At 38.4% G+C, this 24,027-nt stretch overlaps 1 protein-coding gene across 2 annotated transcripts in view; it reads left to right on the forward strand.

Moving 5' to 3' along the window:
• Positions 1-23,672, forward strand: part of LOC111866265 (CD63 antigen) — a 55,172-nt gene extending 31,500 nt beyond the window's left edge. Inside the window, exons 6-7 of one of the 2 annotated variants that reach the window (XM_023855045.2) lie at positions 18,268-18,318; positions 23,148-23,672. In XM_023855045.2, coding sequence (XP_023710813.1) covers positions 18,268-18,272 — 5 coding nt within the window. In that variant the 3' untranslated portion in view covers positions 18,273-18,318; positions 23,148-23,672. Of the gene's footprint in view, positions 1-4,696; positions 4,743-18,267; positions 18,319-23,147 lie in introns of those variants that run through there. The other variant, XM_023855044.2, reaches the window with a different exon arrangement.
• Positions 23,673-24,027: the final 355 nt, after the last annotated feature.

Below are 24,027 nucleotides of genomic sequence, written 5' to 3' on the forward strand. Positions count from 1 at the left end.
TAGTCACTCGGGCGACAGCCAATTCCTTGTGGGGCCCACGATTTTCCCCTGCCGAATCCTTCGGTTTCTGGCGGCGGCGCTCCGCGGCCAGTTTCTGGTACCTACGCCGTTTCTTCGGTTCTCCGACCGGTATTCTCGCGGCGTCTTCCACGGGGACCTCTCGATGCTCCAGTACGGACTGCATCGCTTCTGTGTGGGGCTCAATCTTCTCGTGGGTGGTTCTCCTCTCTTCCCCACAGGTTTTCAATTTCTTGGCTCGCATGGCGACCAATTCCTCTCGCCATACTTTCAGGTCGGCCATCATCTCTTGGTGTCTGGTTTCCGCCTTGGCCCAGTTTGCCTCCATTTCTTCCTTGTAGGATTTTCTATCGGCCGACGCCTTTTCCTGGTCGGCCTTCCTATCGGCCGATGCCTTTTCCTGGTAGGACCTCATCTCTTCTTGATGGGTTTTCATGCTGGAGTCTATTCGTGCCAGCATTTCGATTATTAGTTGAAAGCCTTGCTCCATTTTGTCGCAGTAGAATCTTCTTCCCACTTCTGACACCATTGTAACGTGTCTCGAGTTCGAAGTCTCGTTCGTCACGTGTGTAAGTTCTAATCCCACTTCTGACACCAATGTAGCGTGTTTGTGTGTCACGCTACAAATAAGTTGACGCCGTCGTCTGATATATAGCGAATTTATTTCTTTCGCTCGCTTACACACACTTTACAGGCATTTTCACTTGCAGTGTCACAATCACTGCTCACAATATTCCGGCGATACTGGACCCAGGTGGATATTCCGAAGCTTCTTCTCCGATGGCTGTTCCGCGACTCACTCCTTCGAATGCTATCCCGAGACTCACTGTCTTTCGCTGAAGCTGGGCTACCTATAACCTTGCCCGCTGTTAGGCAACGAACCCTCCGTTATAACCATGGAGACTCCTGTTAGGATTACAATGGAGCAATTGTTGTCTCCTCTGTAACGGTCTATTGTAGCGTTTCCATGGAAGTCTCTTCCTCTGGTTTGCCGACACGTTACAATATATTGTACTTTTCGCAAATATACACGTATATTCATGGAAATAATAACATTTGGAAAGTTTCAGCTTTAATTTTGAACTGTAATATTTAATATATTTTAACAGAAATTTTATTCAGCTGGTTATGTGGACTCTCTGGTACGTTTTCGCAAGGGGGAAGTAATGCTATCCCTTTTCTGTTGAAAGTCGATCATGTGTTAATGAAAAATACCGCAATCTGGAGAACGATAACAGCAAATGCGATACGTTATCTCATTTTCAATTATCTGAAGATAAATACAGACTTTACTCATAGACCGAAGTTAAAATAACAACTGCGCGAAACATTAATTTTTAACTAGAAATACTTCGCGTTTTATGAAAGTTCATTTAACAGATATTGGCCATAAAACACTTGGAAACGAAACATCGCATGTCTGTATTCGTAAGATGTCTCTACTTCAACGCAAAGAACATTAATTCCCGTTTTATGTTCCTGTTGCTAGATACAGTGCTTTCATTTTCGATGTTCTTGTTTAGTGCTGTAAGGTGGCCTACACAAAGCATGTGAGCTGCTCTTCTCTCAATCACGATTTCTGCGGCATCGCCGAGATACTGTTTAATAGCAATTAATTTAAAATGAATTACTCCTCATTATAATAAATATAATGTACATGCGCATGTAGCACAGTACTCTGTATATTTATTTTTGTTTTCTTTATATAGTGCACCCATACACATATTACCTTGTATACAATTATTGCATTTAATTTAATGGGAAATCTGATTTCGATTAACAATTTAGCGTAACGAACGACATAGTACAAACAAAACAAAGAAACTCCTTGTCCTGAAGTCTGAAAGCGGACTATACCGATCGAGCGACCGCCTCTTGTCAGCGAAGTTAGTGCTAAGTTTTGCGGATAGAGGGTGTCACGTGGTCAGCGCAACGAATCCCCACGTCTGTTAACATCCGTTTTCTAGACCGGAGCCGCCATTTCCATGAAATAAGTCCTCAATTATCCTCTTGAGGCTGAGTGGACCCCGTTCCAGACCCACTACTTTTTAGAAAATCTGGTAGCGCCGGGAATCGAACCCGGTACCTCCGGATCTGTAGCCAGGAACTCTGACCACTAGACCACAGAGACCATTTTAGTAAAATGAGAAAACTTTGTATATATACATGATCACTGTTGAGAACTTTCTGGGGGCCCAGAAACAGCTTAAGAGCGTAGGTTCCACTACTCTTTGTCTGAACCATCTTTAAGGATATGTCGTACTTCGAGTAGGCCTGTGTGCTTAGTTAGACGTCGGATTTGACGATTTTGGTTCCAGTCGTATGTTAGAAACGAACTATATATCGTTTGTAATCACAGCATAACGATCCACGTCACTATCTTGAGGATGGCTCACTCAGAAAGATGTTCGAGACATGGCATACATGATTATACTTCACATCCAATCATCGCATCTACAGCCAACAACAGAAACACCAGAAGATCTTTTCTTTGTTGCTAGCTAGTGCTGTTACCTCCAAAGCTGAGAGCGGCAAGTGGCAGTTGCGAAGTTGATCGACGTAAACTTCCAACAGAGTTACAATAAGATAGCTTATTCTTTATTTTATACACCTTTTTATTTTGTAGATGGTTTCTTTGTCTTTGTAATGAAGATGATAAACCGGTAATGTCCCTGTGCATAATTAAATAATTGCTATGCTGTGAAGACGTGTGGGAGTGGAGGTATAGCTTTACCATTCTTCTCAGCACAAGTTGGAGATGAGTGTTCAGTTACACGCTCCAGTTGCTTTACCCCCTGGAAAGCCCCCCCCCCTCATATTCACTGGATAGGAGGCTGGGTGGGCCTCAGAACCGGTCTGGATGCTGTAGAACAGAACAAAGTCTTGTCCCTGCTGGGAATCGAACCCCAGCCATCCAGCCCTGTAATTTTTAATAATATTTACAGCTGAATTTGAAGTGTGGTGGAAATGGAAGTTGAATTACCAAGGCTTTTCTTTGCAAATGTGCTGTTATAGCGATGGGCTGGACGGCCTTGGTTCGATTCCCGGCAGTTCAAAATTTTTCTCCCCACAGCGTCCGTACCGAATCGGGGCCCACCCAGCTTCCTATCCAATGGGTACCGGAAGCTCATTCCCTGTGGATAAAGTGGTATGGGCGTGAAGCTGACCATTCTCCATATAGTCCTGAGGTCAAGAAAGTTGGAGCTATACCTCCACTCCCCATATGGCTTCATGGCATAGTGCGTAACTAATTAAGCACAAGAACTGCTTTTACATGCTGTTATGTCACGTGATGTGTATGATACGGAATGATAGGGACTAAAGATGAGGAGTAACTCCAGAAGCAATAAAACTCTAATTAGGAACAATATATGCTTTTATAATCTATTTGTACGTTTAAGTACCTATCATAGTGCTATATAAAAATATGACTTCACGGACAGCACATCCAGAAAGAAAAAGACTTTCTTTTTCTTTTTTCAGAAGGGAAGAGTACAAATGGTAAGAGTAAACGTGTAACAGACACAGAAGTAAATACAGTCAAGAGTTGTAATGTCCACAGTGACATAAGAAGCTAAGAGTTGTAGCAACTTAAATCAGTATAAAACAGTTTCTGGGTTACATGTCTAGATAATTGGATTTCAAAAACTTACACCATTTTGACACTAATTTCATACACTTTCATAACACTAAAACATTGGTTGTTTGTTCACTTGTAGTACTTATAGCTGCTAAGCAACCAAAGTGACATACTCAAAATCCTGAATAAACCATAAATTGTCATTATCCTCTGGGCTGAAGCAAATGCAAGAACGTCTAATTTTGGAGGCAGATTTTCTTAAAGAGTGCCCCCACAGAGGGAGAAGGTGAAGTCAAGATGGCATTGTGCACAGATATTCACAGATTGAAACTTGATAAATAGCAAGCAACACACAGAAATAAGAGGCTACTTCTAAGCTGCTTGTATTTTTATTGTGTAAAGTAGAATATACAAAACTATAATTTTGCCTCTGGTTCTGTATGGGTGTGAAACTTGGTCTCTGACATTAAGGGAGGAACATAGACTGAAGGTGTTTGAGAACGGTGTTGAGGAGAATATTTAGACCAAAGAGAGATGAAGTGACAGGCGGTTGAAGAAAACTGCATAATGAGGAGCTTCATAACTTGTACACTTCACCAAGTATAATTAGAATGATCAAGTCAAGGAGGATGAGGTGGGCAGGGCATATAGCACGAATCGGGGAGAAGAGGAATGCATAGGAAAGAGACGACTGGGAAGACCAAGACATAGGTGTGTGGAAAATATTAAAATGGATCTTAGAGAGTTAGGATGGGATGGTACGGATTGGATTGATCTGGCTCAGGATAGGGACCAGTGGAGGGCTCTTGAGAACACGGTAATGAACCTTCGTGTTCCATAAAATGCTGGGAAATTCTTGAGTAGCTGCAGAATTGGCGGCTCCTCCAGAAGGGTTCAGGTCCATATAGAACAAGTGCAAATATGTCGGTTCTGACAATTTGGATGGTAAATAGTATTGGATACAGAGGGGTATTCAAGACAATTAATGGATATTCTTTTATTCCCATGATAAGTTAAAAGATGTGATTGTTAAAAATGCAAACGCTGCCAAATATTTTTATGAGTTGTAACATTTTCCGTATAATTCTTTTGTTACAGTATATTAGATGGTCCTCTTTGAGGTCCCATCGGAGATCAATACCCTCGAAAAATTGACCCATCAGTTTCTATCAGCAAGTACAGGTCGTCCTTTTTAATTAACACCAATATTTATGTACTGTAATTTTTAAATAAGGGAGCATAAGTTTTGTGAAAGATGGAAACTCAATAAAATAAATTCACATTGTAACAGATTACAGAATGACATTTTGATTGAAGTTGGACAGACCTTCAGTCCTTATTTTCCTTCATTAACGTAGTTCATCTTCCAGTTTTACTTTTTTTGGAACTGCTGGTTTAAACAGAATTTAAAGGCTTCTTAGCATTTTAATTTTTTTTAACTTTGCATGTAAGTCTTTATGTAGGTAGGTGGTTAAAAGGAAAACGTTTTGATGTGTTAATAAACATTCGACTTTTTCATTGCAAAGTATTTCGCAAAGGCTGTACAATGATCACTATCCGCTAAATTTGGCACTAACTTCGCTGACAAGTGACGGTCGTTCGGTCGGTATAGTTCGCCTGCTGACTAAAGCCACGGATTTTTTCTTTTGTACAATGATCACAAGAATTATTTACGTTATGTTTAAGGTATCCTCCCACGATTCCTTGATCCACACTCTTGTGTTAAATGTTCTAATTGCAGTTACTTTTTCAGCCAGCTCGCATACTTAGATGGGTACCGATAAACTTGTCAGAATCTCACATCTGGTGCATTGGTTTTTTCGACCATGATAAAGCCGAGCGGCAGAATGTGTTAGAGAAAACCCCTCGATGTATCTAATTCTCCTTTTGCCTCAAATATCGATGTATTCCAAGATATAGTATCGTGGAGACTTCTGTTGTTCGTGGTTCTTATCCAGTAGAGGATTTCAAACTTCTGTGGGATGTCATATGAAGAGAGAACCACTAGTTGAACGGTCCTCTAGTATTTATTACAGTTGCACCGTATACATGGACGAACTCGCGTTTTAAGAATTGAAGAACAATAATGAACACACTGGACCAGAACTGTAGAACTGTAGAATCTAGAACCGTAACTGTAGCTTCCACTCAATGTATCTTATGTAACCTAGAGTCGGACATACAGAAAACATCACTGTCCGTATTGTTGTAGGCTTTGCCTAGCAACCGCTGTTTAACCTCCGCTAAGCACTGAATCTCGCGTTGTCACACTTGCTTGAATGTGGGCAGTTCCCACACTTCCATAAAATTTATTTCAAAATTTAGGTACTTTCAGTTAGAACAATTCTACCTTGAAGACTGAGGCGGCAGATATCTCAAAAGCATTGGTACCCATCTAACCAAACTAAACGGCGTCACTTCCCAGAAGACGGGTATTCTGACGGGGGTTCGTCAAACATCGTACAGCGAGATGTATGGATCCAGATGGTTGGGATGCAGAATTATTTAAATTTCGTATTTGTAAAATTATAAAAACAAAAAAAAAACCTCCGTGGTTTTAGTCCGCAAGCGAACAATCCCGACCGAGCGACCGCCGCTTATCGGCGAAGTTAATGCCAACTTTAGCGGATAGAGAGTATCGTGTGGTCAGCGCAACGGATCCCCACGGCCGTTAATTTCGGTTTTCTAGCCCAGAGCTGCTATTTCCTTGAAATAGCTCCTCAGTTATCCGCAAGAGACTGAGTTCACCCCGTTCCAGACACGCCACTTCTAAAAAATCTGATAGCGCCGGGAATCGAACTCTGACCACTAGACCACAGAGGCATTCGTAAAGTTAACATCACGACATTTTTATTTTGACTTCACTCGAACAGCAGATTATACAATAATTGTTTTGTATACCAGGCAGATCTAAGAGTAGGCATAGCGCAGTCGGTAGCGACTGATTACGGGCTGGACGACCGAGGGGTCGGAGTTAAAAAGTCCCGGTAGGGTCATGAATTTTCTCTTCTCACATCGTCCATACCAGCTCTGGGGGCCACCCAACCTCCTATCCAATGGGTACTGGGGGCTCTTTCTCGGGTGTAAAGCGGCCGGTGTGTGAAGCTGACCGCTGACCGCTCACCTCAAACTAGTGCCGAGGTCAGGAAAAGTGGGTCTGTACATCCACTCCCCCATATGCCTTCATGGCGTAGTGCTTAATTATTTATGCACAAGGACGACTTTACTTTTTACCAGGCAGATATTATTAACCACGTAACACATTCGCCTTAGCTGATGCTTATTCGAACACGGCGACCTTTAGGTCAGTTGCTCTGAGAACTCTGAAACTTGTCCCAACAGAATACTGTGATCTGTTACAGTTCGCGGACGCAGTTGTCCTCTTTAGTAATTTCTGAAGGGTACTGGTTTATTGCCGAGACCGATTTATTAGCCAGTTATGACTTATTTTTCGTATCCGGACTGAAAATAATTGTCTTGTTTCGTTTACATTCAGTTTAGATGACCGGAAGGGGACAGGGACACCACGGGACGCAAGTCTGTATTTTTCCGAGGATGTGAATTTTGTAGCTGCCATAAAGTGTCTTCGGAAGGGTGTAGCTGGACCCTAAACTAAAGAAAATAACCGCTTTCACATGTGGGGTTCCAAGTTCTATATCTTGGGAACTGCTTTGTTCTTAAAAGCCGTTATGTGATTGGCTTGTGCTGAATACATGACGAATTTGGCTAGTTAAAATCAGCCAGTTCGAAACAAATTCTTGTCTGGGGGAGAGGCCGTCAATTCAGATCATCTTGGGGATGAAGCGACGCTCCCGCAAGATTCTTGTCTTGGGGGACTTGGCGTTTTAATTAATCGGAGTCAGGCGTAATTGGCCTGCATTTCTCATGTTTGTCTAAATTCATCAATCCTTCATTTTGGAGCGTCAAAATTTGATAATATTAAAGGGTCATATTACTCCGTGCTTGCGAAGGAAGTTGTAATATTTCGCTTCTGAATAAATAAATAAATAGTTTATGGACAGTGGAAGTTGTGTTGATGATTTGGAGCAGTAGCTTCAAGTGTGCAGTTTCCGGTTGTCTCAGTTATTTCCGTGACGCGAAGTGATCTACCGGAGCCGGCACATAAATACAAAAGGAAGGAAGGGGGTCGGTTATAATAGGCAGCCATACACAGAGAACCTCTGACAGTTTTGTACCTTCACGATCCTGACCTGCGGGGATAACTGGATTTGAAGGTGCAGTCGCACACAGATCGTTCACATTTGTTGCAGAGGCTTCAACAGTTCTTAACTCTCCACGCACGCGAAAACGCGCCCGCGAATTAAGAACCTTGTAGAACTGGGTGGTTTCCACCAATGAGGTTATTTATTCTTTTTCTGAAAGGTAAAGTAAGTAAAAAAGTAAAGGTGTCCCTGTAAAAGGCCGTGGAGGTCCATAGGGTTGTGAGATGTTGCGGTTCCCACATTTTCTAGACAACCAGCCCATAGATGGCGGCAAGGTTGTCAGCCTTATGCGCCGGCCGTCCTTTACCTACAAGAATATTCCTGGTACTCATTTCTGTTAGAGGCTGAGTCGACCCCCAAGGCCATAGTGCGGCTAGAAGGATTAGATCAATTGAAAAAATCCGATGAGCTCATCGGGACTTGAACCCGCGACCCTCCGGCTTGTAGCATAGTGCCTCAACCAACTACGCTACCGCGTAAAAGGTGCACGATAGTTTTCATTTTCACAAAACAACTTTTAATCCACACGGAACGGAGTTTAGATGTGTTAGCAAACAGCATGTTAATGTACATCATGGCACAACAAATACGAACGTATTTTCTTACTCGAATACATAACTTCCTTGTTGGCAGGAAAACTGTGGGTCATGCTTTTGGCCGAGGAGGAATTCTTCGGTCAAAATCAGTCGCTGACTTTCCGGTCGTTCTCGCCCGCTAACACGAGATTTTAACTAAATACATCTGCTGTTTTAGCGTCCGGTTCTTTTTATATGGGATTTTGGCTGACGGCGGTTCTGAGCAGTCTCAGACTTAACCACAGGCTTCTCTGTTAACGATTTAAATTCGCAGATTAAACCGCATATGTAGGACTAGCTGTTCTACCCGTGTTGTAACCAGGGCTTCAGGTGGGGCGGGATGGCATCCCGGTTCTATTTTCATTCCAACTCAAGCACTGGTTGTAACGAATTCAGGTTCATGAATTCCAAATTTACAAATGGATAAATAAAAGATTGCAAGTCGGTTGCAAAAGGCAGGTGATTTTATAACATAATTTGACGTGTATGATGACTGGATATTTTTTTGTAAGAGATCTTTGTCTTTGAGTTATTTATTATTTTGATATATTACATTTTTTATTATAAGTGGATTAATTTAATATTTTCAAGGCAACAAATTATTTAAACTTTCGAACTTTATTTGTCATTGTAAACACGTGAAAGCTGTACAGCATACTGTATATACACGTCATGAATTCTTTTCTCGAATCACAGACTGGCTATCCTGAGAACCTTCATGGATTTCCTGAGTTCCTCCGAGCAAATGCCGGGTTGGTACATAAAATTAGGCCACGACCGCTTCGTTCACATCCCTTCTAATTCATTATTCACTAACTGCCCTGCCATTCCATGCCAGCCACTGACAGCATCATTAATTAAAAAGCAAAGCGGCTTCGTTCCCTTGTGTAACGTAGTCTGCGTGACGACCTTCCAGTTTACATGTTTTTAATGAATGCCATTTTACAGTTATGAGCACTGTCTTTTGAAATTTGAATTGATGTTCTAGGAAATTTGGCCTGACTGCAGCATTCATTTCTTTTATTCTGTGTGTGTGTGTGTCTGCTTTAGAAAAATCTGCAGAAATAAAGTTCACACATGTTTAAGTTATGCTAGATTCGTGACCGCGAAACACTTTTACGATGCATAGCACCAGATGTGTTCGACAGAAGTCTATGAGAGTATAGAGCAGAAGGAGCAACATAAAAGAATCACTCATTAGCAGTTTGTAACATTCTGTTGTAGTGGGGTAGTGTTGTTGAAAGAACAAAGTCCCTTCAAAAGTGGGACAAATTCGTCACTAGGTAGATTCAGACATATGTCAGAACACGCAGTGTAACACCCGGAACATTACAACATTGAATGAGACACTTTAGTCTTCCTGTGGATGCAACAGACAGCCACTTAAGACAAAATGTGACCCAGCACTTGTATTTTGTATACTAAAGTATTCATTCAAAAGGAAACGTGTTGCATATGAAAACTATGTAGTACTGAGACAACTTATGTTTTCTTCAAAGAAAATTCAATATTCGTTTTTAAAAGTGTAACACCGATTAATCCAGCTTGCTCTTACTGATGGCTGAACGTCAAAGTCACGTAATTACGTATTCCTGGTGTGTTCTCAGTATATCATGGTTATTATTCTGAGCCCTGAGCTAGGCTGTCCTAGCTGAGACCATCATGTTTTTCCTCAGTCCCATTGGCTTCAATAGTCAGAATAAACACCGTCTACTTCGTTCCTGCTCCGTAGAATGTCATAAATTCTGTACTCAATAACTATAGCCGTAGGAACAAATTCCCGACCCCTGCAACTGTAACAGTTACCTGGCTTATATACTGATTTGGAGCGCGTACCTAGCTCTGGACTGCCGTTTCCACCCCTGGATATAATACCTTAAACTAAGATGACTTTCTTTTTACATCCTTTTCAATTTCATAAGCCTACCATTTGTGCTATATACATATACAACCACTGAAGGTTAGAAACAACATTTACTTAAACTAAGATACAAACAAGAAACAGCGAGGCTGAATTACTTAGCTGAATGTTGTATGGAAAGATAGATATCAAATCTTCACGGAAGATTTCACTTATTCTGTCCCCTGGAATCCAAAAGTTTTAGCAGAAGTTGATAAGCTTCCTTGGACATGTCACTGGTACACCAATACGGACAGCGAAGATCCGTGTTGCCAATATCTCTTGTCGTTTCATACTCACTGACGAACTTGTCTCGTATTATCATTTTCTTTGCATACCACAGGCGCTCACTGCAAAGGCTGTCGGAATAATTCCACAGGCCGCTATTTAAGCTGGCGGATGACCGTATGTTGCCAGCATCCTGTTACGTGTATACGGTGTATACGTATTATTCAACGTATATCGCGTCCCTAGATCTATGTACCGGTTGTACCCGTGTTAGGTCAGAAACTGAGTGGGCAATGGAAGCGGTTTAGATGTGATGAAGGGAGAAATTTGTGTCCCTGCTGGAATCGAACTTAGTCCAGCCCGCAGTTAGTCACTTCACTGATAAGCTAAAAAATGGGCCTTCTATATTTGAAGTATGGTGAATACCTCGCGTATTTGCTGCATCCGATCCGCATCATATTGATATATCATTTTACATGTTATTGAAATTATTATTTTAAACATGCAGTTTATATAGGACTATTCAGTAGTCCATAAAACACAATATATCATATATACCTCTAGTTTACGTTCCTAAATAAAAGGGTCTGATTACCTTGACATATGCGCTTGCTGTCATTCTGCTCATTTGAATTACACGGACATTCGTACAAAAGGGGGTTTTACTTCTTTAGTCTTGCATAAAGTTACATGATAGCTTATTATTCTACTCTGTAGGAAGTTATCACAACTGAACGTGCGAGAGAGATAATTATATGAAGTCGGTATTTCAGATCTCTGCAGGTGACATCATCACTGATGAAAACGTGTTCAGTTCTGTCTCAGCTCACAATCATGCATATTGTCTCTGTAAATGTTTTAATCGAGCTGGTAGGGGCATTTGATTATATTGCTAGATTTAGTTTTTACCGTTTTTTTTCAGTTCATTGTATGGTATGCCCCATTCAGTGTAACTGATAGAGTACACTGAGAACATCCTAACCTTTTATTCCAAGCGAATTCTGTAGAAATAAAAATGTATTTCTTTCCTAAGTACCGTGTTATTAAGGGGTATAGGGGGCGTGTAGGTAAAGTTCCCACACATTCTTACATTCATTGTTTGTTAAATCTGAGTGGTAAGCTTCATAATACAGTTGCCTTCAACTCCAAGTAAAAAGCTCCCAGTAGCCAGTGCGTGGGAGGTTTGATAACACCTACAAGCAATCTCATACCTCAGAACAGAAGCTGAATCCCGCCTGTCCAGTCCATAGCCACAATGGATGCAACTCTGTAATGAATAAATAGTTTCACATGTTCTCAGTCCTTAACAGAATACAGACGGTTTATCTTTGAATGAAAATTTGTCTTTTATTGTGGTTAAATTAAGTTGATGCAATAAGTGGCTAAGGTAATTTTTACAGGTTGCAACTAGGGGAAATGTTGGGAGTTCAGGATGTCTCCTGTAGAATGGGCATCTGAGAAGACAATTGACCAGTAACTGGTTTATGGCTTTGGCACAAGGAACAATTTATGTGCAAAATGCATGTCCCCTCCTAACAACTTTCCTCACTAAAGAAAGCCAGTTTTAAGCTTTCATTCATTTGACAGAATGACTGAAACATGGAGACCTATTTTGCAAAAGACACTGAAAAAAAAATGTACAGAATTACCTTAAAATTTTCTAAAATTATAGTTTAACAGGATGATATATCCATTTATTCATAAGTTTTACTGATTAATATTTTAGTTACATTAGAAGTTTTATTTCCCACATTTCATATATTGTGTTACATTATACGTATATCTGAACCTGAGCTAGAAGAAGTGGCAGGAGGACAAGATAATTATATGAGGGGCTTCATATTTTTATCATAACTTGTACTCCATTGTAAACATCATTGCAGTGATCAGTCTGTGCCCCCCCCCCACGCATGCAACATCACCCCATGTTGCATGCATGTAAGAAAGAAAAAATACAATGAAAGGGTGTGGACTCAATTCATCTCATTGGACGGCTCTTGTTAACACGGTTATGAACTTTCAGCTTCCATTAATGCTGGGAATTTCTTGACAACTGAGCAACTATTAGCTTCCTGAGGAGGGCTTTGCGCCATTTATTTAGCTGGTTAGATTTAATTGCTTTGTTTTATATAAGAGTTAGACCATTGTGCTTAAGAACAGACCATGAAGGCATTTGTTTGGAGAAAAGTTTCACGCATTCTCAACTATAGTATTAAATAGCAATGAGAGGTCACTCTCATGCTGCAGCTGCTTTTACCCCCCACTTCTTCTGACTTCAAGGGTAAGATGCCCAGTGAGCCTTGTGCCTGTTCTTAATGTGATGAAAATGAGATTATTTCTTACAATTTAATATAACTGTAATTGCTGTTTATAAATTTTATTATGTTGCACTACCATGTTTTTAATTAAACACTTTTAATTCTTGATTCTGTCCACATCTTCATAAACATATACTGTTATATATTTGTAACTCTGCTGCCATCATCAGGCCACCAGTGTCTGGAAATGAATTAACAATAAACATGATTAGTACCAGTATTTAAATATATTCAAAAGGAAAGGCCCATCAGCACATTAAAATATGTAATCAGAGTTTAAATACATCTTAAGTTGATGTGGACAGAAATACTGAATACAGACAGTGGTTCTGAACTTTAGTTCAGCCCAAGCAGTCCAGTGCAGTGCCCTGGTATGTTTTTAGCACTGGAATATTGATTTACCACTCCTTTTAAGGGCAGTTAATTCAGACATCAGTTTAGCAAGGGTAAAGGGAGTGTGAGGTCTTCTATCTAAAATGTAAGAAACCAACTGTCATCTCTCTGGAACTTAGAGAAATCATGTAGCACTCTGTTAAAGTCAGACAAAATATGAACTTGTTCTAAAATTCAGATTCCCTTAACCTAAATAATTGGGAATGAAGTATTGGTGAAGAATGGGGAAACAAACATAATCACACTTAGCAATTTCTTTCCACCTGCACTCGTTATTAATATTATTAGGACTCTGTACCTCTACTTCAGTTCTGTGTAAAATGTCTGCTGCAGAGATCTATAATACTAACAGAGCTTTTAAATACTCACTTTGCATGTAGGTAATGGGGTTTGCTTTGTGTTTGAAAATTAGCTTTTATAAAATGTAAAGAAACCATTTTCAAAATGTACATAATATTTAATATAACATTGTCCATCAATCAAAACAAAGAGTTAAGCCACTGAAATATCAGGCCAGTTTGTGGATACCATGTTAAATGGTACTGATTTAATTCCAGTCCTTCAGAAATTCACTTCAAGCCTCTTTTAGATGTTTCAGTGTTGGTTTAATATAATTCCTACTTAGACAGTTTTCATGGAACGTGATTGCCTTTTACAGAACGATCTTGTTCTTTGGTTACACAGACAGTTGTGAAGAATCAAATACCCTAGTGGTTACAATTCAGACTGACAGTAATCACGAAGTGTTCATGAAATGTGACACTCACTCAATTTTAATAACTTTTGACATATGGTTTGTAGAAATAGGTCTTGATGCTATGATTACTAGGCTTTCATGTGAAGTTTGGATTCTCGTCTATCACATGATTATATTTTTAAACTTAAACTTTCCACTAGAAGTCTGTGAATACACTGTATCACAATTTCTGTAGCCCTAACAAAAATTACTGTTTGAAAAGTCCTTGATTTGTATATAAATTTACACAGTACAGAGTATATTGTAACAGATTTCAGGCTCTGTAAACATTGTCCAACATGCAACAATAGAGGAGGCCGTGTTTTCCGTGTCCGCGGTGATGTCACGCAGTGGTGGGTGGTGGTCACGTGACATGGGTTTCTTGTGATGTGTCTGTCCCTTGGCTGTGTAAGTGACAGCATTCGTTTGGTTCAGGGTCAAGTTAGTTCTCAGTAGGAGATAGCTGCTGGATGGACATACATCACAGGAAACAAATGTACATGACCACCACCAACCACTGTGTGATGTCACCATGGACACAAAACACAGCCTTCTCTATTGTTGCATATTGGACCGTGTTTACAGAGCTGTTGTCTGGCCACATGTTGATTAAATCTGTTACATTATGATAAATCTGAAAAGAACTCTTATCAGTTTCCTTCAGTAATAATTTATATTTTGAAACATTCTGATATTATACTCCACTACAAAAATGAGATGTTTGCATAGAATGTGTGTAACTTATTATAAGAAGTTGACCATCCTTATGTTGTCTGAAAAGTCGCAATTCGAGTTGCTTAGCAGATACACACAAAACCACGAAGAGCACAGAACTTCACTATGTGAAGGTATATTTCAGAATGAGTTACAACAGATGACTAAACAGAACTACCTACACTGAGTATCTTCTAATGTATAAACTATTTACAATACAAAATACACATGTGGCATATCTGCCTAGCTGGAGACAATTTTGTTATCCACACATGAAAGAGATGATGATAAAAATTGCACTTAGGCCTAGCCTACAGACATCGGGATGTAGTGCCAGAACCATAATGGTATAATGGTTATTATTGTTACATATGCCTATACGTATAACAATAATTTAAATAATTATTAAGTACAATATAGTAAATAATACACTTCAGCTAAATTCAAATACCACCTTGTCTTTTTTAAATTTAATATACTGTATAATTACATGGACAATTTAAGCCTTACTATATAACCCATATAAATGCATTGTTTGTAGAACATGGGTATGTGAAACAGCAGATAGACAGCACAGTGGTAGGTCCCCTACATGAAAAACTGGGTCATATGTGGATGTAGACACGTTTAGAAGTAAGATTTTATAAAATATCTGCAAAACTGACAGTGTTCTTACAGGAGCTTTGCATATTTATGCTGAAATACTGGTAGGTAACTGTACTCCAGAAACGTCAAACTGGAATGTGATAGCCAGTCTCATCTCAGACTCAGAAGAGATACCGTATTTACGCATGTATAGGCCGCAGCACAATTTTCAGACAAATTATAGAAAAAATAATTTTCTTGGAATATTATTTCAGGAGTATTTACACTCTGTATTACTAATTATGAATATAATTTTTTAAAATGAAGTGTGATTTCGAATATAAGCCGCACCCCAGTTTTCCTCTTGAATTTTTGGCAAAAAATGTGCGGCCTATACGTGCGTAAATACGGTAATCTGACTTTATTTAGATTGAATAAGCGTGTAATGTAATTGGATGCATTATGGTGATCCCTTCTTGCCTTTCCACCCCTACGAAAACAAGTAAATACCATGCGTAATCAAAATGGGACAGAGTAACAACCCTTAAATTTGTCAGTATAAGAACAGGTGATATTAATTTATTTATATCAAGAAAATACATATCATCTATTTGGATGCATTGCGATAAACCCTCTGTCTCCATGGAAATAATGCTAAAGCACTGTGTGGGGTCAAAATGAAACGTGATTACACTCTTAAATTTATGTCAGAATCTGAAGAGAAGCATTTTATTTATTTAAAGTGGACAGGTGCATAAGGTATCCATCTGAAATGTATGAAAACTTTCTTTCCTTTTCTTATAGAAGAAAATGTTTTACATCCATACAGTACATGCTCCCTTATGTACTTGAAGCTGTCTCAGTGCTATGAATTGTATTACCCACAGTACGGGTTTTTGTGCATTGTTTGATTATGATGTAATAACAGCAGATAATCTTATGCCTTCAGCAATGTATGGTTTTATTTTCAACAAACATTTTCATGAATATTGTGGCATACTGCTCTGTGCAGGGTAAAGTTTCAATTGATGAGAAATGAAACATCTGCCAAAAATAAATTACAGCTAGATTCTGAAGGGTTCTGACAATGGTGGATGACACACAGACTTACTGGGGTTTTGGACTTCTTCCATTGTCCAGAATTTTAGGTACTAGAGGACATGATGTTTCGGAAACTGGATCTGTTTCCGCCTACAAGTGAGAAAGGAAGACACCTACTCAGTTGGGCCCCTTAGAAAGAGCTAATCTCAGTCACTGGACCATTGAGGTTGACTGATTGAGATTAGCTCTTTCTAAGGGGCCCAACTGAGTAGGTGTCTTACTTTCTCACCTGTAGGCAGAAACAGATCTGGTTTCCGAAATGTCGTGTCTCTATTACATAAAATTCCGGACGATTGAAAAAGTCCAAAACCCCAGTAATAAATTATAGCATTTTGTACCAGTTAAGATCCATCTCATGTATTCCACTTCTCTTATTGTACTGAGATAATTAAAATGGATGTGTAATGACAACTGTACAAATTACACGAAAGTGAAATGCAAAGAAATGCTGCAGGACTGTATTTGCCCAAATTGTGTGGTTAAATTTATTGTGCAGGTGTGGTACTCCTCTCATAACTCCACCAGGGCTGAGGACATTATGGTTGTTCAACTTACAGAGTGGTAACACTCATCTTATGCACAGCCATCTGTTACAAAAAGGTGGCCCAGAACCTGTCTGTAACCACTGACACCCTACCACGTTTTGTCATTATACAAATCCTGCAGGAATGCCCACCTTATTATGAAGAAAACCAAATATTCCATCTTTTTGACAAGTTGCACGGCATCCTAAGAGATGAGGACAGCAACATATCTTATGTGACATGGTTTAGCAGTTTTGTTTATCTGATTTCGTTTTTTGTCCACAAATTTGCGCTGTTTTATGTTTATTGGTGCTTTCAATATGTTCAGGCGTGTATACAGCCTGTTTTATTACGATGTTTTAACGCTGTATTCATTTTTGTTTTTGTTGAGTTGTTTACCAAGTGACAGACCATTTTAAAATCTGGTGCAGGTCAATTTTAAATTAATTTTATACTGTGTTAAACAGAGGGTTATCAGCTATGATCTACATACAGGTGAACATAGCTATGAATGCTGACATGCCTGTAAACTTTCACACACATGTGCACGTACAATAGTTGCAACATGGTATCCCATATTTTATAACATTCGTTTTAAATATGGTGGTGAGAAAATGATTATGTAAATGAACTAAATACCATATGGAAAAGGCAACAAAATGTATTTTGGAAGACAGTTCAGATCTTGCCAACAAAAAGATGGATCATTAAGGCATATTTCTTTTCATACTGCAGAGTTGCTGAAGTATCCATAATTTATTAGTGATTCAAATTTAAATGACAGCAGGATATTTTCAAAAAGAAAACATTGGCATTTCTTCTGCTCTCGATCATTTTAATCATCTGTCCATCCTCTGACTTTTGGTTTAGTTTACTTTTATCATTATGACAGTTAATTATTTTCATAAATACAGTAGAACCATAGTCCTCAAAGTTGAAGGACTACTTCATATCAAGAATACTGCAATTATTAAAATATGCAGGTGGTGTCTTGATAATAACTGTGATTAAAACTCAGACAATATCAAATGAGAATTTTCTGAAGTTATGGCTGAGTGATATGCTTTTACAGATCCTTGAAGTGTTTGTTGTGCCCATTGCTGGTGAAGAATTTCTTTCTTTCTTAAGGATCTGTAGTTTATATGTTTGGGAAAATATGGGATGATAAGAAAAAATACTAACATTTTGCTAAAGAAACTGGGATGTATTATTTGTATTAAAAATATATATATGTTGCACTTGACCATATGGAGATTTTAATTGTGGCTGTTAAATCAATAAACTTGGCCACCCATGATTTATCTCCATATGAAATGAGATGCGACTGGGAATTCTGTGGAATATTTTCATCTGTTGTTTCCATCTGCTTCAGGCTGATAGTCTCTTGGACCAAGTTGGAGAAGAATGTCAAGAGGACTCATAAGTAAGCAGCTTGTTTTTGTGTCACATTGCTGTATCTCTGCTTTCTGTTTTCAAAGTGTTTGTGTTTTTTTTCTGTAGGAATATATAACCAACACCTGTATATATCCTTCGGTCAAGGTGCAGGAGAATTAACTAAGATCCCAAGTAACCAGCATCATTATGTGTCACATGCTGTTTATTTTTGTTTTCAATATGTTTGTTTAAGTGTTTTCTCTTCTCTGCCATTTTCACTGAGCACATTTCAACTGCAAAAGCTATAACACAGACTCTTCACTGTGTGTCTGAACTTTTAAATGCATGATGTCACTACACAGAATATCACAAAGAACCTAGATGAGTTGCAGTATCTTTCCTATTTTGGCATTTAAAATAACACTGTTTAATTATGCTAACCGTCTTACTGTGCACACACTTTCACCTTCCTCTTCACTTTTGCACTACAAGTTTCAGCACTAATGTGCCATCTTCAGGTGTGTCTCTATGCACATCAAACTACTGCACTGCATGCCATGACGTCTTCATTCTAAAATGACTAAAATGTGTATTCGTCATGTATAACAATAAATTCTAAATGTTAAAACCTTTCAGGATTCGTCATCCATACGTTGTATCTCAAATACGCGAACCACGCCAATTCTCCTCTATGGGAGCACTCTTCCTACATTCATGTGTGTATTGTGCTCTGTGTTGTGCCTTGCTCCTGTGACTGCATGCAGTACAATGCACGCCAGTCCCCCTCTGTGGGAGCACTCTTCCTACATTCGTGTGTGTATTGTGCTCTGTGTTGTGTCTTGCTCCTGTGACTGCGTGCAGTGCAACACACGCCAATCCCCCTCTATGGGAGCACTCTTCCTACATTCGTGTGTGTATTGTGCTCTGTGTTGTGTCTTGCTCCTCTGACTGCGTGCAGTACAACGCATGCAGTCACAGGAGCAAGACACAACACAGAGCACAATACATACATGAATGTAGGAAGAGTGCTCCCATAGAAGAGGATTGGCATGATTCGGGTATTTGAGATACGACGTATGGATGACGAATCCTGAAAGGTTTTAACATTTATAATTTATTGTTATACATGACGAATACACATTTTAGTCATTTTAGAATGAAGACGTCATGGCATGCAGTGCAGTAGTTTGATGTGCATAGAGACACACCTGAAGATGGCACATTAGTGCTGAAACTTGTAGTGCAAAAGTGAAGAGGAAGGTGAAAGTGTGTGCACAGTAAGACAGTTAGCATGAATACACATCATGGACATGAATCAGTGCAACAGGACACTAAAATATAACACTGTTCAATTAACCAAGTGGAATTATGTGGAACTTTCTTGCCATATAGAAGTCTATGAAAATTTACAATCCCATCAATGCATGAACTGTCTTCATTGGCACAATTCAGTTTTGATAAAATGTGCCATCATAACTTTAATCAAGTTCATTAAACTTCAGTTAAGATAATATAAGGTTGTTTTTGAATGCATTTCACCATAGGAAAAACTGCAGTGGTATTTCTTATACAAATTATAAACACATTTGATTATACATAAACCTAGTTAAATATCCTTCAATACTGTATATACAGGGAGGAGTTTTACTTTCTTGACTGGTTCCACAGCTCTACACTTCAAGGCAGCTGCCAGTGCACCGGATTTCGTGAAGTGCAGAGCCATGAACCGGTCACCAGAGTTAAAAACAACCTCTCTGTAGTGTTGTTATACATTTTTACTGTACTAGTCTGCTAACACTTAACAGTAATGCATTATGTGTATTGTGGGATATTAGACACTTCTTGTGTCTAGAATATTTAAGTCTCAGCTTCAACTGGCTCTTAGTTCTGCTGCTATCTGTTCTCTGATCAACAAAACCAGCTATTTGCAGCATGAGGGACTCCAATATGTGGCTTATTACTGCCTGTGTGGCAACCAGCAGATAAGCTTGAGTCAGTAGCCTCTTCAAGGATAGTTCCTATGTCTAGCTTGTGAAACTTTCATGCAATATTTTAAATCCCCCATTACATTATGTATTTAGCAGGTACTTTGATAGTAATAGGGGCACGTGGTAGCGTAGTGGTTAAGGCACTATGCTACAAGTCAGAAGGTCGCGGGTTCAAATACTGATGAGGTCATTGGATTTTTTTCAATTGACCTAATCCTTCCGGCCGCACTGGGGTTCACTCAGCCTCTAACAGAAATGAGTACCAGGAATTAAATACATAATTTTCCTGGGGAGTAAAGCACAGCCGGCGAGTAAGGCTGACAACCTTACCGCCATCTTTGAGCCGATTGTCTAGATAGTGTGACACCCTTAACGTCTCACAACCCTATGGGCCTTCATGGCCTGTTACAGGGATAGCTTTACTTTTACTTCCTTACTTTTACTTTGATAGTAATATAATTAATTGGTAGAAATTCTGACTAGAAGTAACATTTCACTGCAGGGAAAAGAAAAGAATGTTATTTGTTGAAAATTTTATATAATTCATCGATATATTCTATACAGTGAATAGCATACTGTGTTTTGTGGACAGTCCTTTCTCTTAGCCATTTTGAAAGCAGTTATCGTACTTATAAATAATTGCTGGTTGCTAGATACAACACTGTTACATCTTCCTATAATTTGGTTCTGATTTCTTTATAGGATTTTCGGCATTAAGAATTTTTATTTGTTAAATATAACTTAAGGTGAATATGGCAACACAGTACAAGTGAATTGATTTCAGGAATTTCATTCTAATATATAACAGTGCATTAATAATCACAAATAATAGTGAGAACTATGTTTAATGTGAGGGGCAATTTGTTAAGTCCAGAACCCAGTTTAGACCACATACCAAACAATATGAATACTGAGTAAAATTTTATGTGAAGTTTCAACAAAAGAATATTAATATTAAACAAAAGAATATAATAAATATTTTTGTGATCCGTATTAATTTTATGAAAGGAAGAAAGTGGATAAGGATTTTACTGCCAGTATCTCTATACACTTTCTGACTTTTGTAAATATTGATATTTATAGTTTTTCACTTGTAATATTATATTTAAGCACCCTGCTGAATTAGTTGATCACTTGATACACATACAAAATACTATCTCCAGTGCAGCATCACTGATTGCTGGTAGAGTCCCCATTTAGCCCATGGCCACATAGGGCCATCATCAGGTATGCATGATGATCTGCATGGATTGTTACACTGTACTGTAGTATTTTACAGCCCATGAGGGCTGTACATCTAAAAGTTTATTATTTAAACCAAAGTGATTCATGTTAAAATGTAATATATAAAATTATTGACATTTTTTTAAACATTTTTAAAAGTCATTCTGTATGTTACATTTTAACAGGCACAAATTTGGTTAAAATCATGAACTTTGTGGACATACAGCCCATACAGGCTATGTAATATTACAATACAGTGTAAAGCTTGTGTGGCTGAAATATGTTGTCCAATTTACAGGAAAAAATAGACTGTGGACATTCTACCAATCTGTAAAGCTGCATTGAAGACTACTGTGTGTGTGTGTATTCATGTGTGTGTGCGCTTGTAAATTTGCCCATGGGGAACAGTGGAAAGACCAACAGGAATCTTGTCGCAAACCACTGGTCTTTCGCCATTTTAGTATTTTTATTTCTGCTCACTGACTTGGTATGATTGTAAATGACCCACTGTGGGGAAATACTCGACAGCAGTATTCCATCATGTCTGAGGTACAACTTTATAAATATCTGTGGGATATATCTGATAGTGAGTCATCAGTAGTTTTATATAACATGTGGTCACTACTCAAACATTTAACAGGAAACACTGATAACAGAAATGATAAAAGATAACCAAGAATATAATGTGATAAATCATGATGTGGGACAGAAAGTAACTAGAGTGAATGATAAGTAAAAATCTATCATGTAGAGCTGCCTTTTCACATTTTCAGTAATGAAAATATGCACCAGCATTAGAGTCCAATGGAGTAGAGATTCTAATTTGTACATAATTTCACAGAATTAAAATAGTTAACTGACAAGCTGATAATTTTATAGTGCTGTGGGTTTAAAGTTCAGTGTTGCTTGCATGTGAGAATAATAAATTTGAAACTACTTCATATTTATTAAAAAGATTATTTCTCAGTAGTTTTTAATTCATGGTAAATAAACTGTTTAGAAAATTTATATTTCATTAACTGCTATCACTGTTTGGAATACTTATATGCAAGAGCTACAGAATGCCATCAGCACAGGCTGAGCCATGATGTTGATTTACAGATGCGATGCAAAACATTACAAGTGTGTAACAAACAGCAATTCATGGAACAGTTATGAACAATTTTGATAATGTGTTGGATTTGTAAATATTTTGCTTTAACTGTGTACAGCTGTTACACTACAAAATCAATGAACTAGGCCAAAGTAAATTAGGTCTTTGAGGTAATACTTACTTTGTCTTCTCCCTTGTTACATTTTGCATTATTTTAACTGCATGTGGATTTCTGTAATATTTTGGTGGATAGGTAATGACAGATTTTGACCATGGCAGTAGCAAATCTAATATCATGTGCTCAAATGTGATTTTCCCACGATCTCAGATTCAAACTATGAACAGCTATAAATATGCTGTCAGACTTGGTACAGCTATAAATGGGCTTCAAGTGGATAATTTACTCCTGAGAAAATACAAAAAATATACAGTAATTATTTAGAAATGTTACTTTTTATAAGAAGAAAAGGAAAATGCCACAAAACAAGTACAGAAAATCAATAATCATGATATTCACAGTGCTGGAAGACAGTACAAACAGTTAATATATGGGGTGTCGTATCTTTGTTTCAGAATGTGGAGCCCTGAACACATATCAAGATAGAAGCATAATCAAGTCATCCTAAAATAACTGCTGCTATGAATAGTTTCTGTGACAGAAGTTTACAAAACTTGTTACTCTCTGTGTATGTAGTACTGTCAATAAGTCCGAACTCCACATTATAATTAATTTTTTGAGGCAGAATGAAACTTAGAAAGTAGTTTGATTCTTCACTGGAAGCATCAGCAATAGTTAAATTATCAATCCATTGAACTTTTCTGCCAAATCAGTTGGAATGTTTGAAGATACATTCCTTAAGTGTGATTAAGTAACATTCGAGGTATATAGTCTTCATAAGTGTTAGTTACTGAATTATATATAGTAATAATGACACTTCAGATTTTCGTTTTCATAATTGTGAATGTTAATAGCATAGTGTTTGAGCTTTGGAATTAGAAAAGTAATTATAACAGTGTTCCTGAAATCTAACTGAAACAAAGACGTTCTCTTTCACCTTTTCCATGATATGAAACACAATAAATTGTCATGAAAACAGATGTTTCCATCCTGCTTGATTTTGATGTGTGATGTTAATTATAAGGGACCTATCCTGCTGTCTCATGTCTGTTCAAGCCATAAGTTTATTGTACTTCTTTTGGCTTATTTTGGACTTCACCCATCGTCCGGTATATAAAAAAGACAAAAAACCACAACGTTTCGGAGACTGGATCTGTCTCCGTCTTCAGGTGTATAAGGAAGGTTTAACCTACTCAGTTGGGCCCCTTAGAAAGAGCTAGTCTCAATCACTGGACAAAGATATCAGAATCCTGCCAGCAAACAAGGGCAACTGCACTGTAGTGCTGGACGAAACAAAATACAGGGACAAGATTAACACCCTGCTGAGTCTGGAGT

This window comes from Cryptotermes secundus, unplaced genomic scaffold, assembly GCF_002891405.2.
Source record: "Cryptotermes secundus unplaced genomic scaffold, Csec_1.0 scaffold1025, whole genome shotgun sequence".
NCBI classification, from domain to species: Eukaryota; Metazoa; Arthropoda; class Insecta; order Blattodea; family Kalotermitidae; genus Cryptotermes; species Cryptotermes secundus.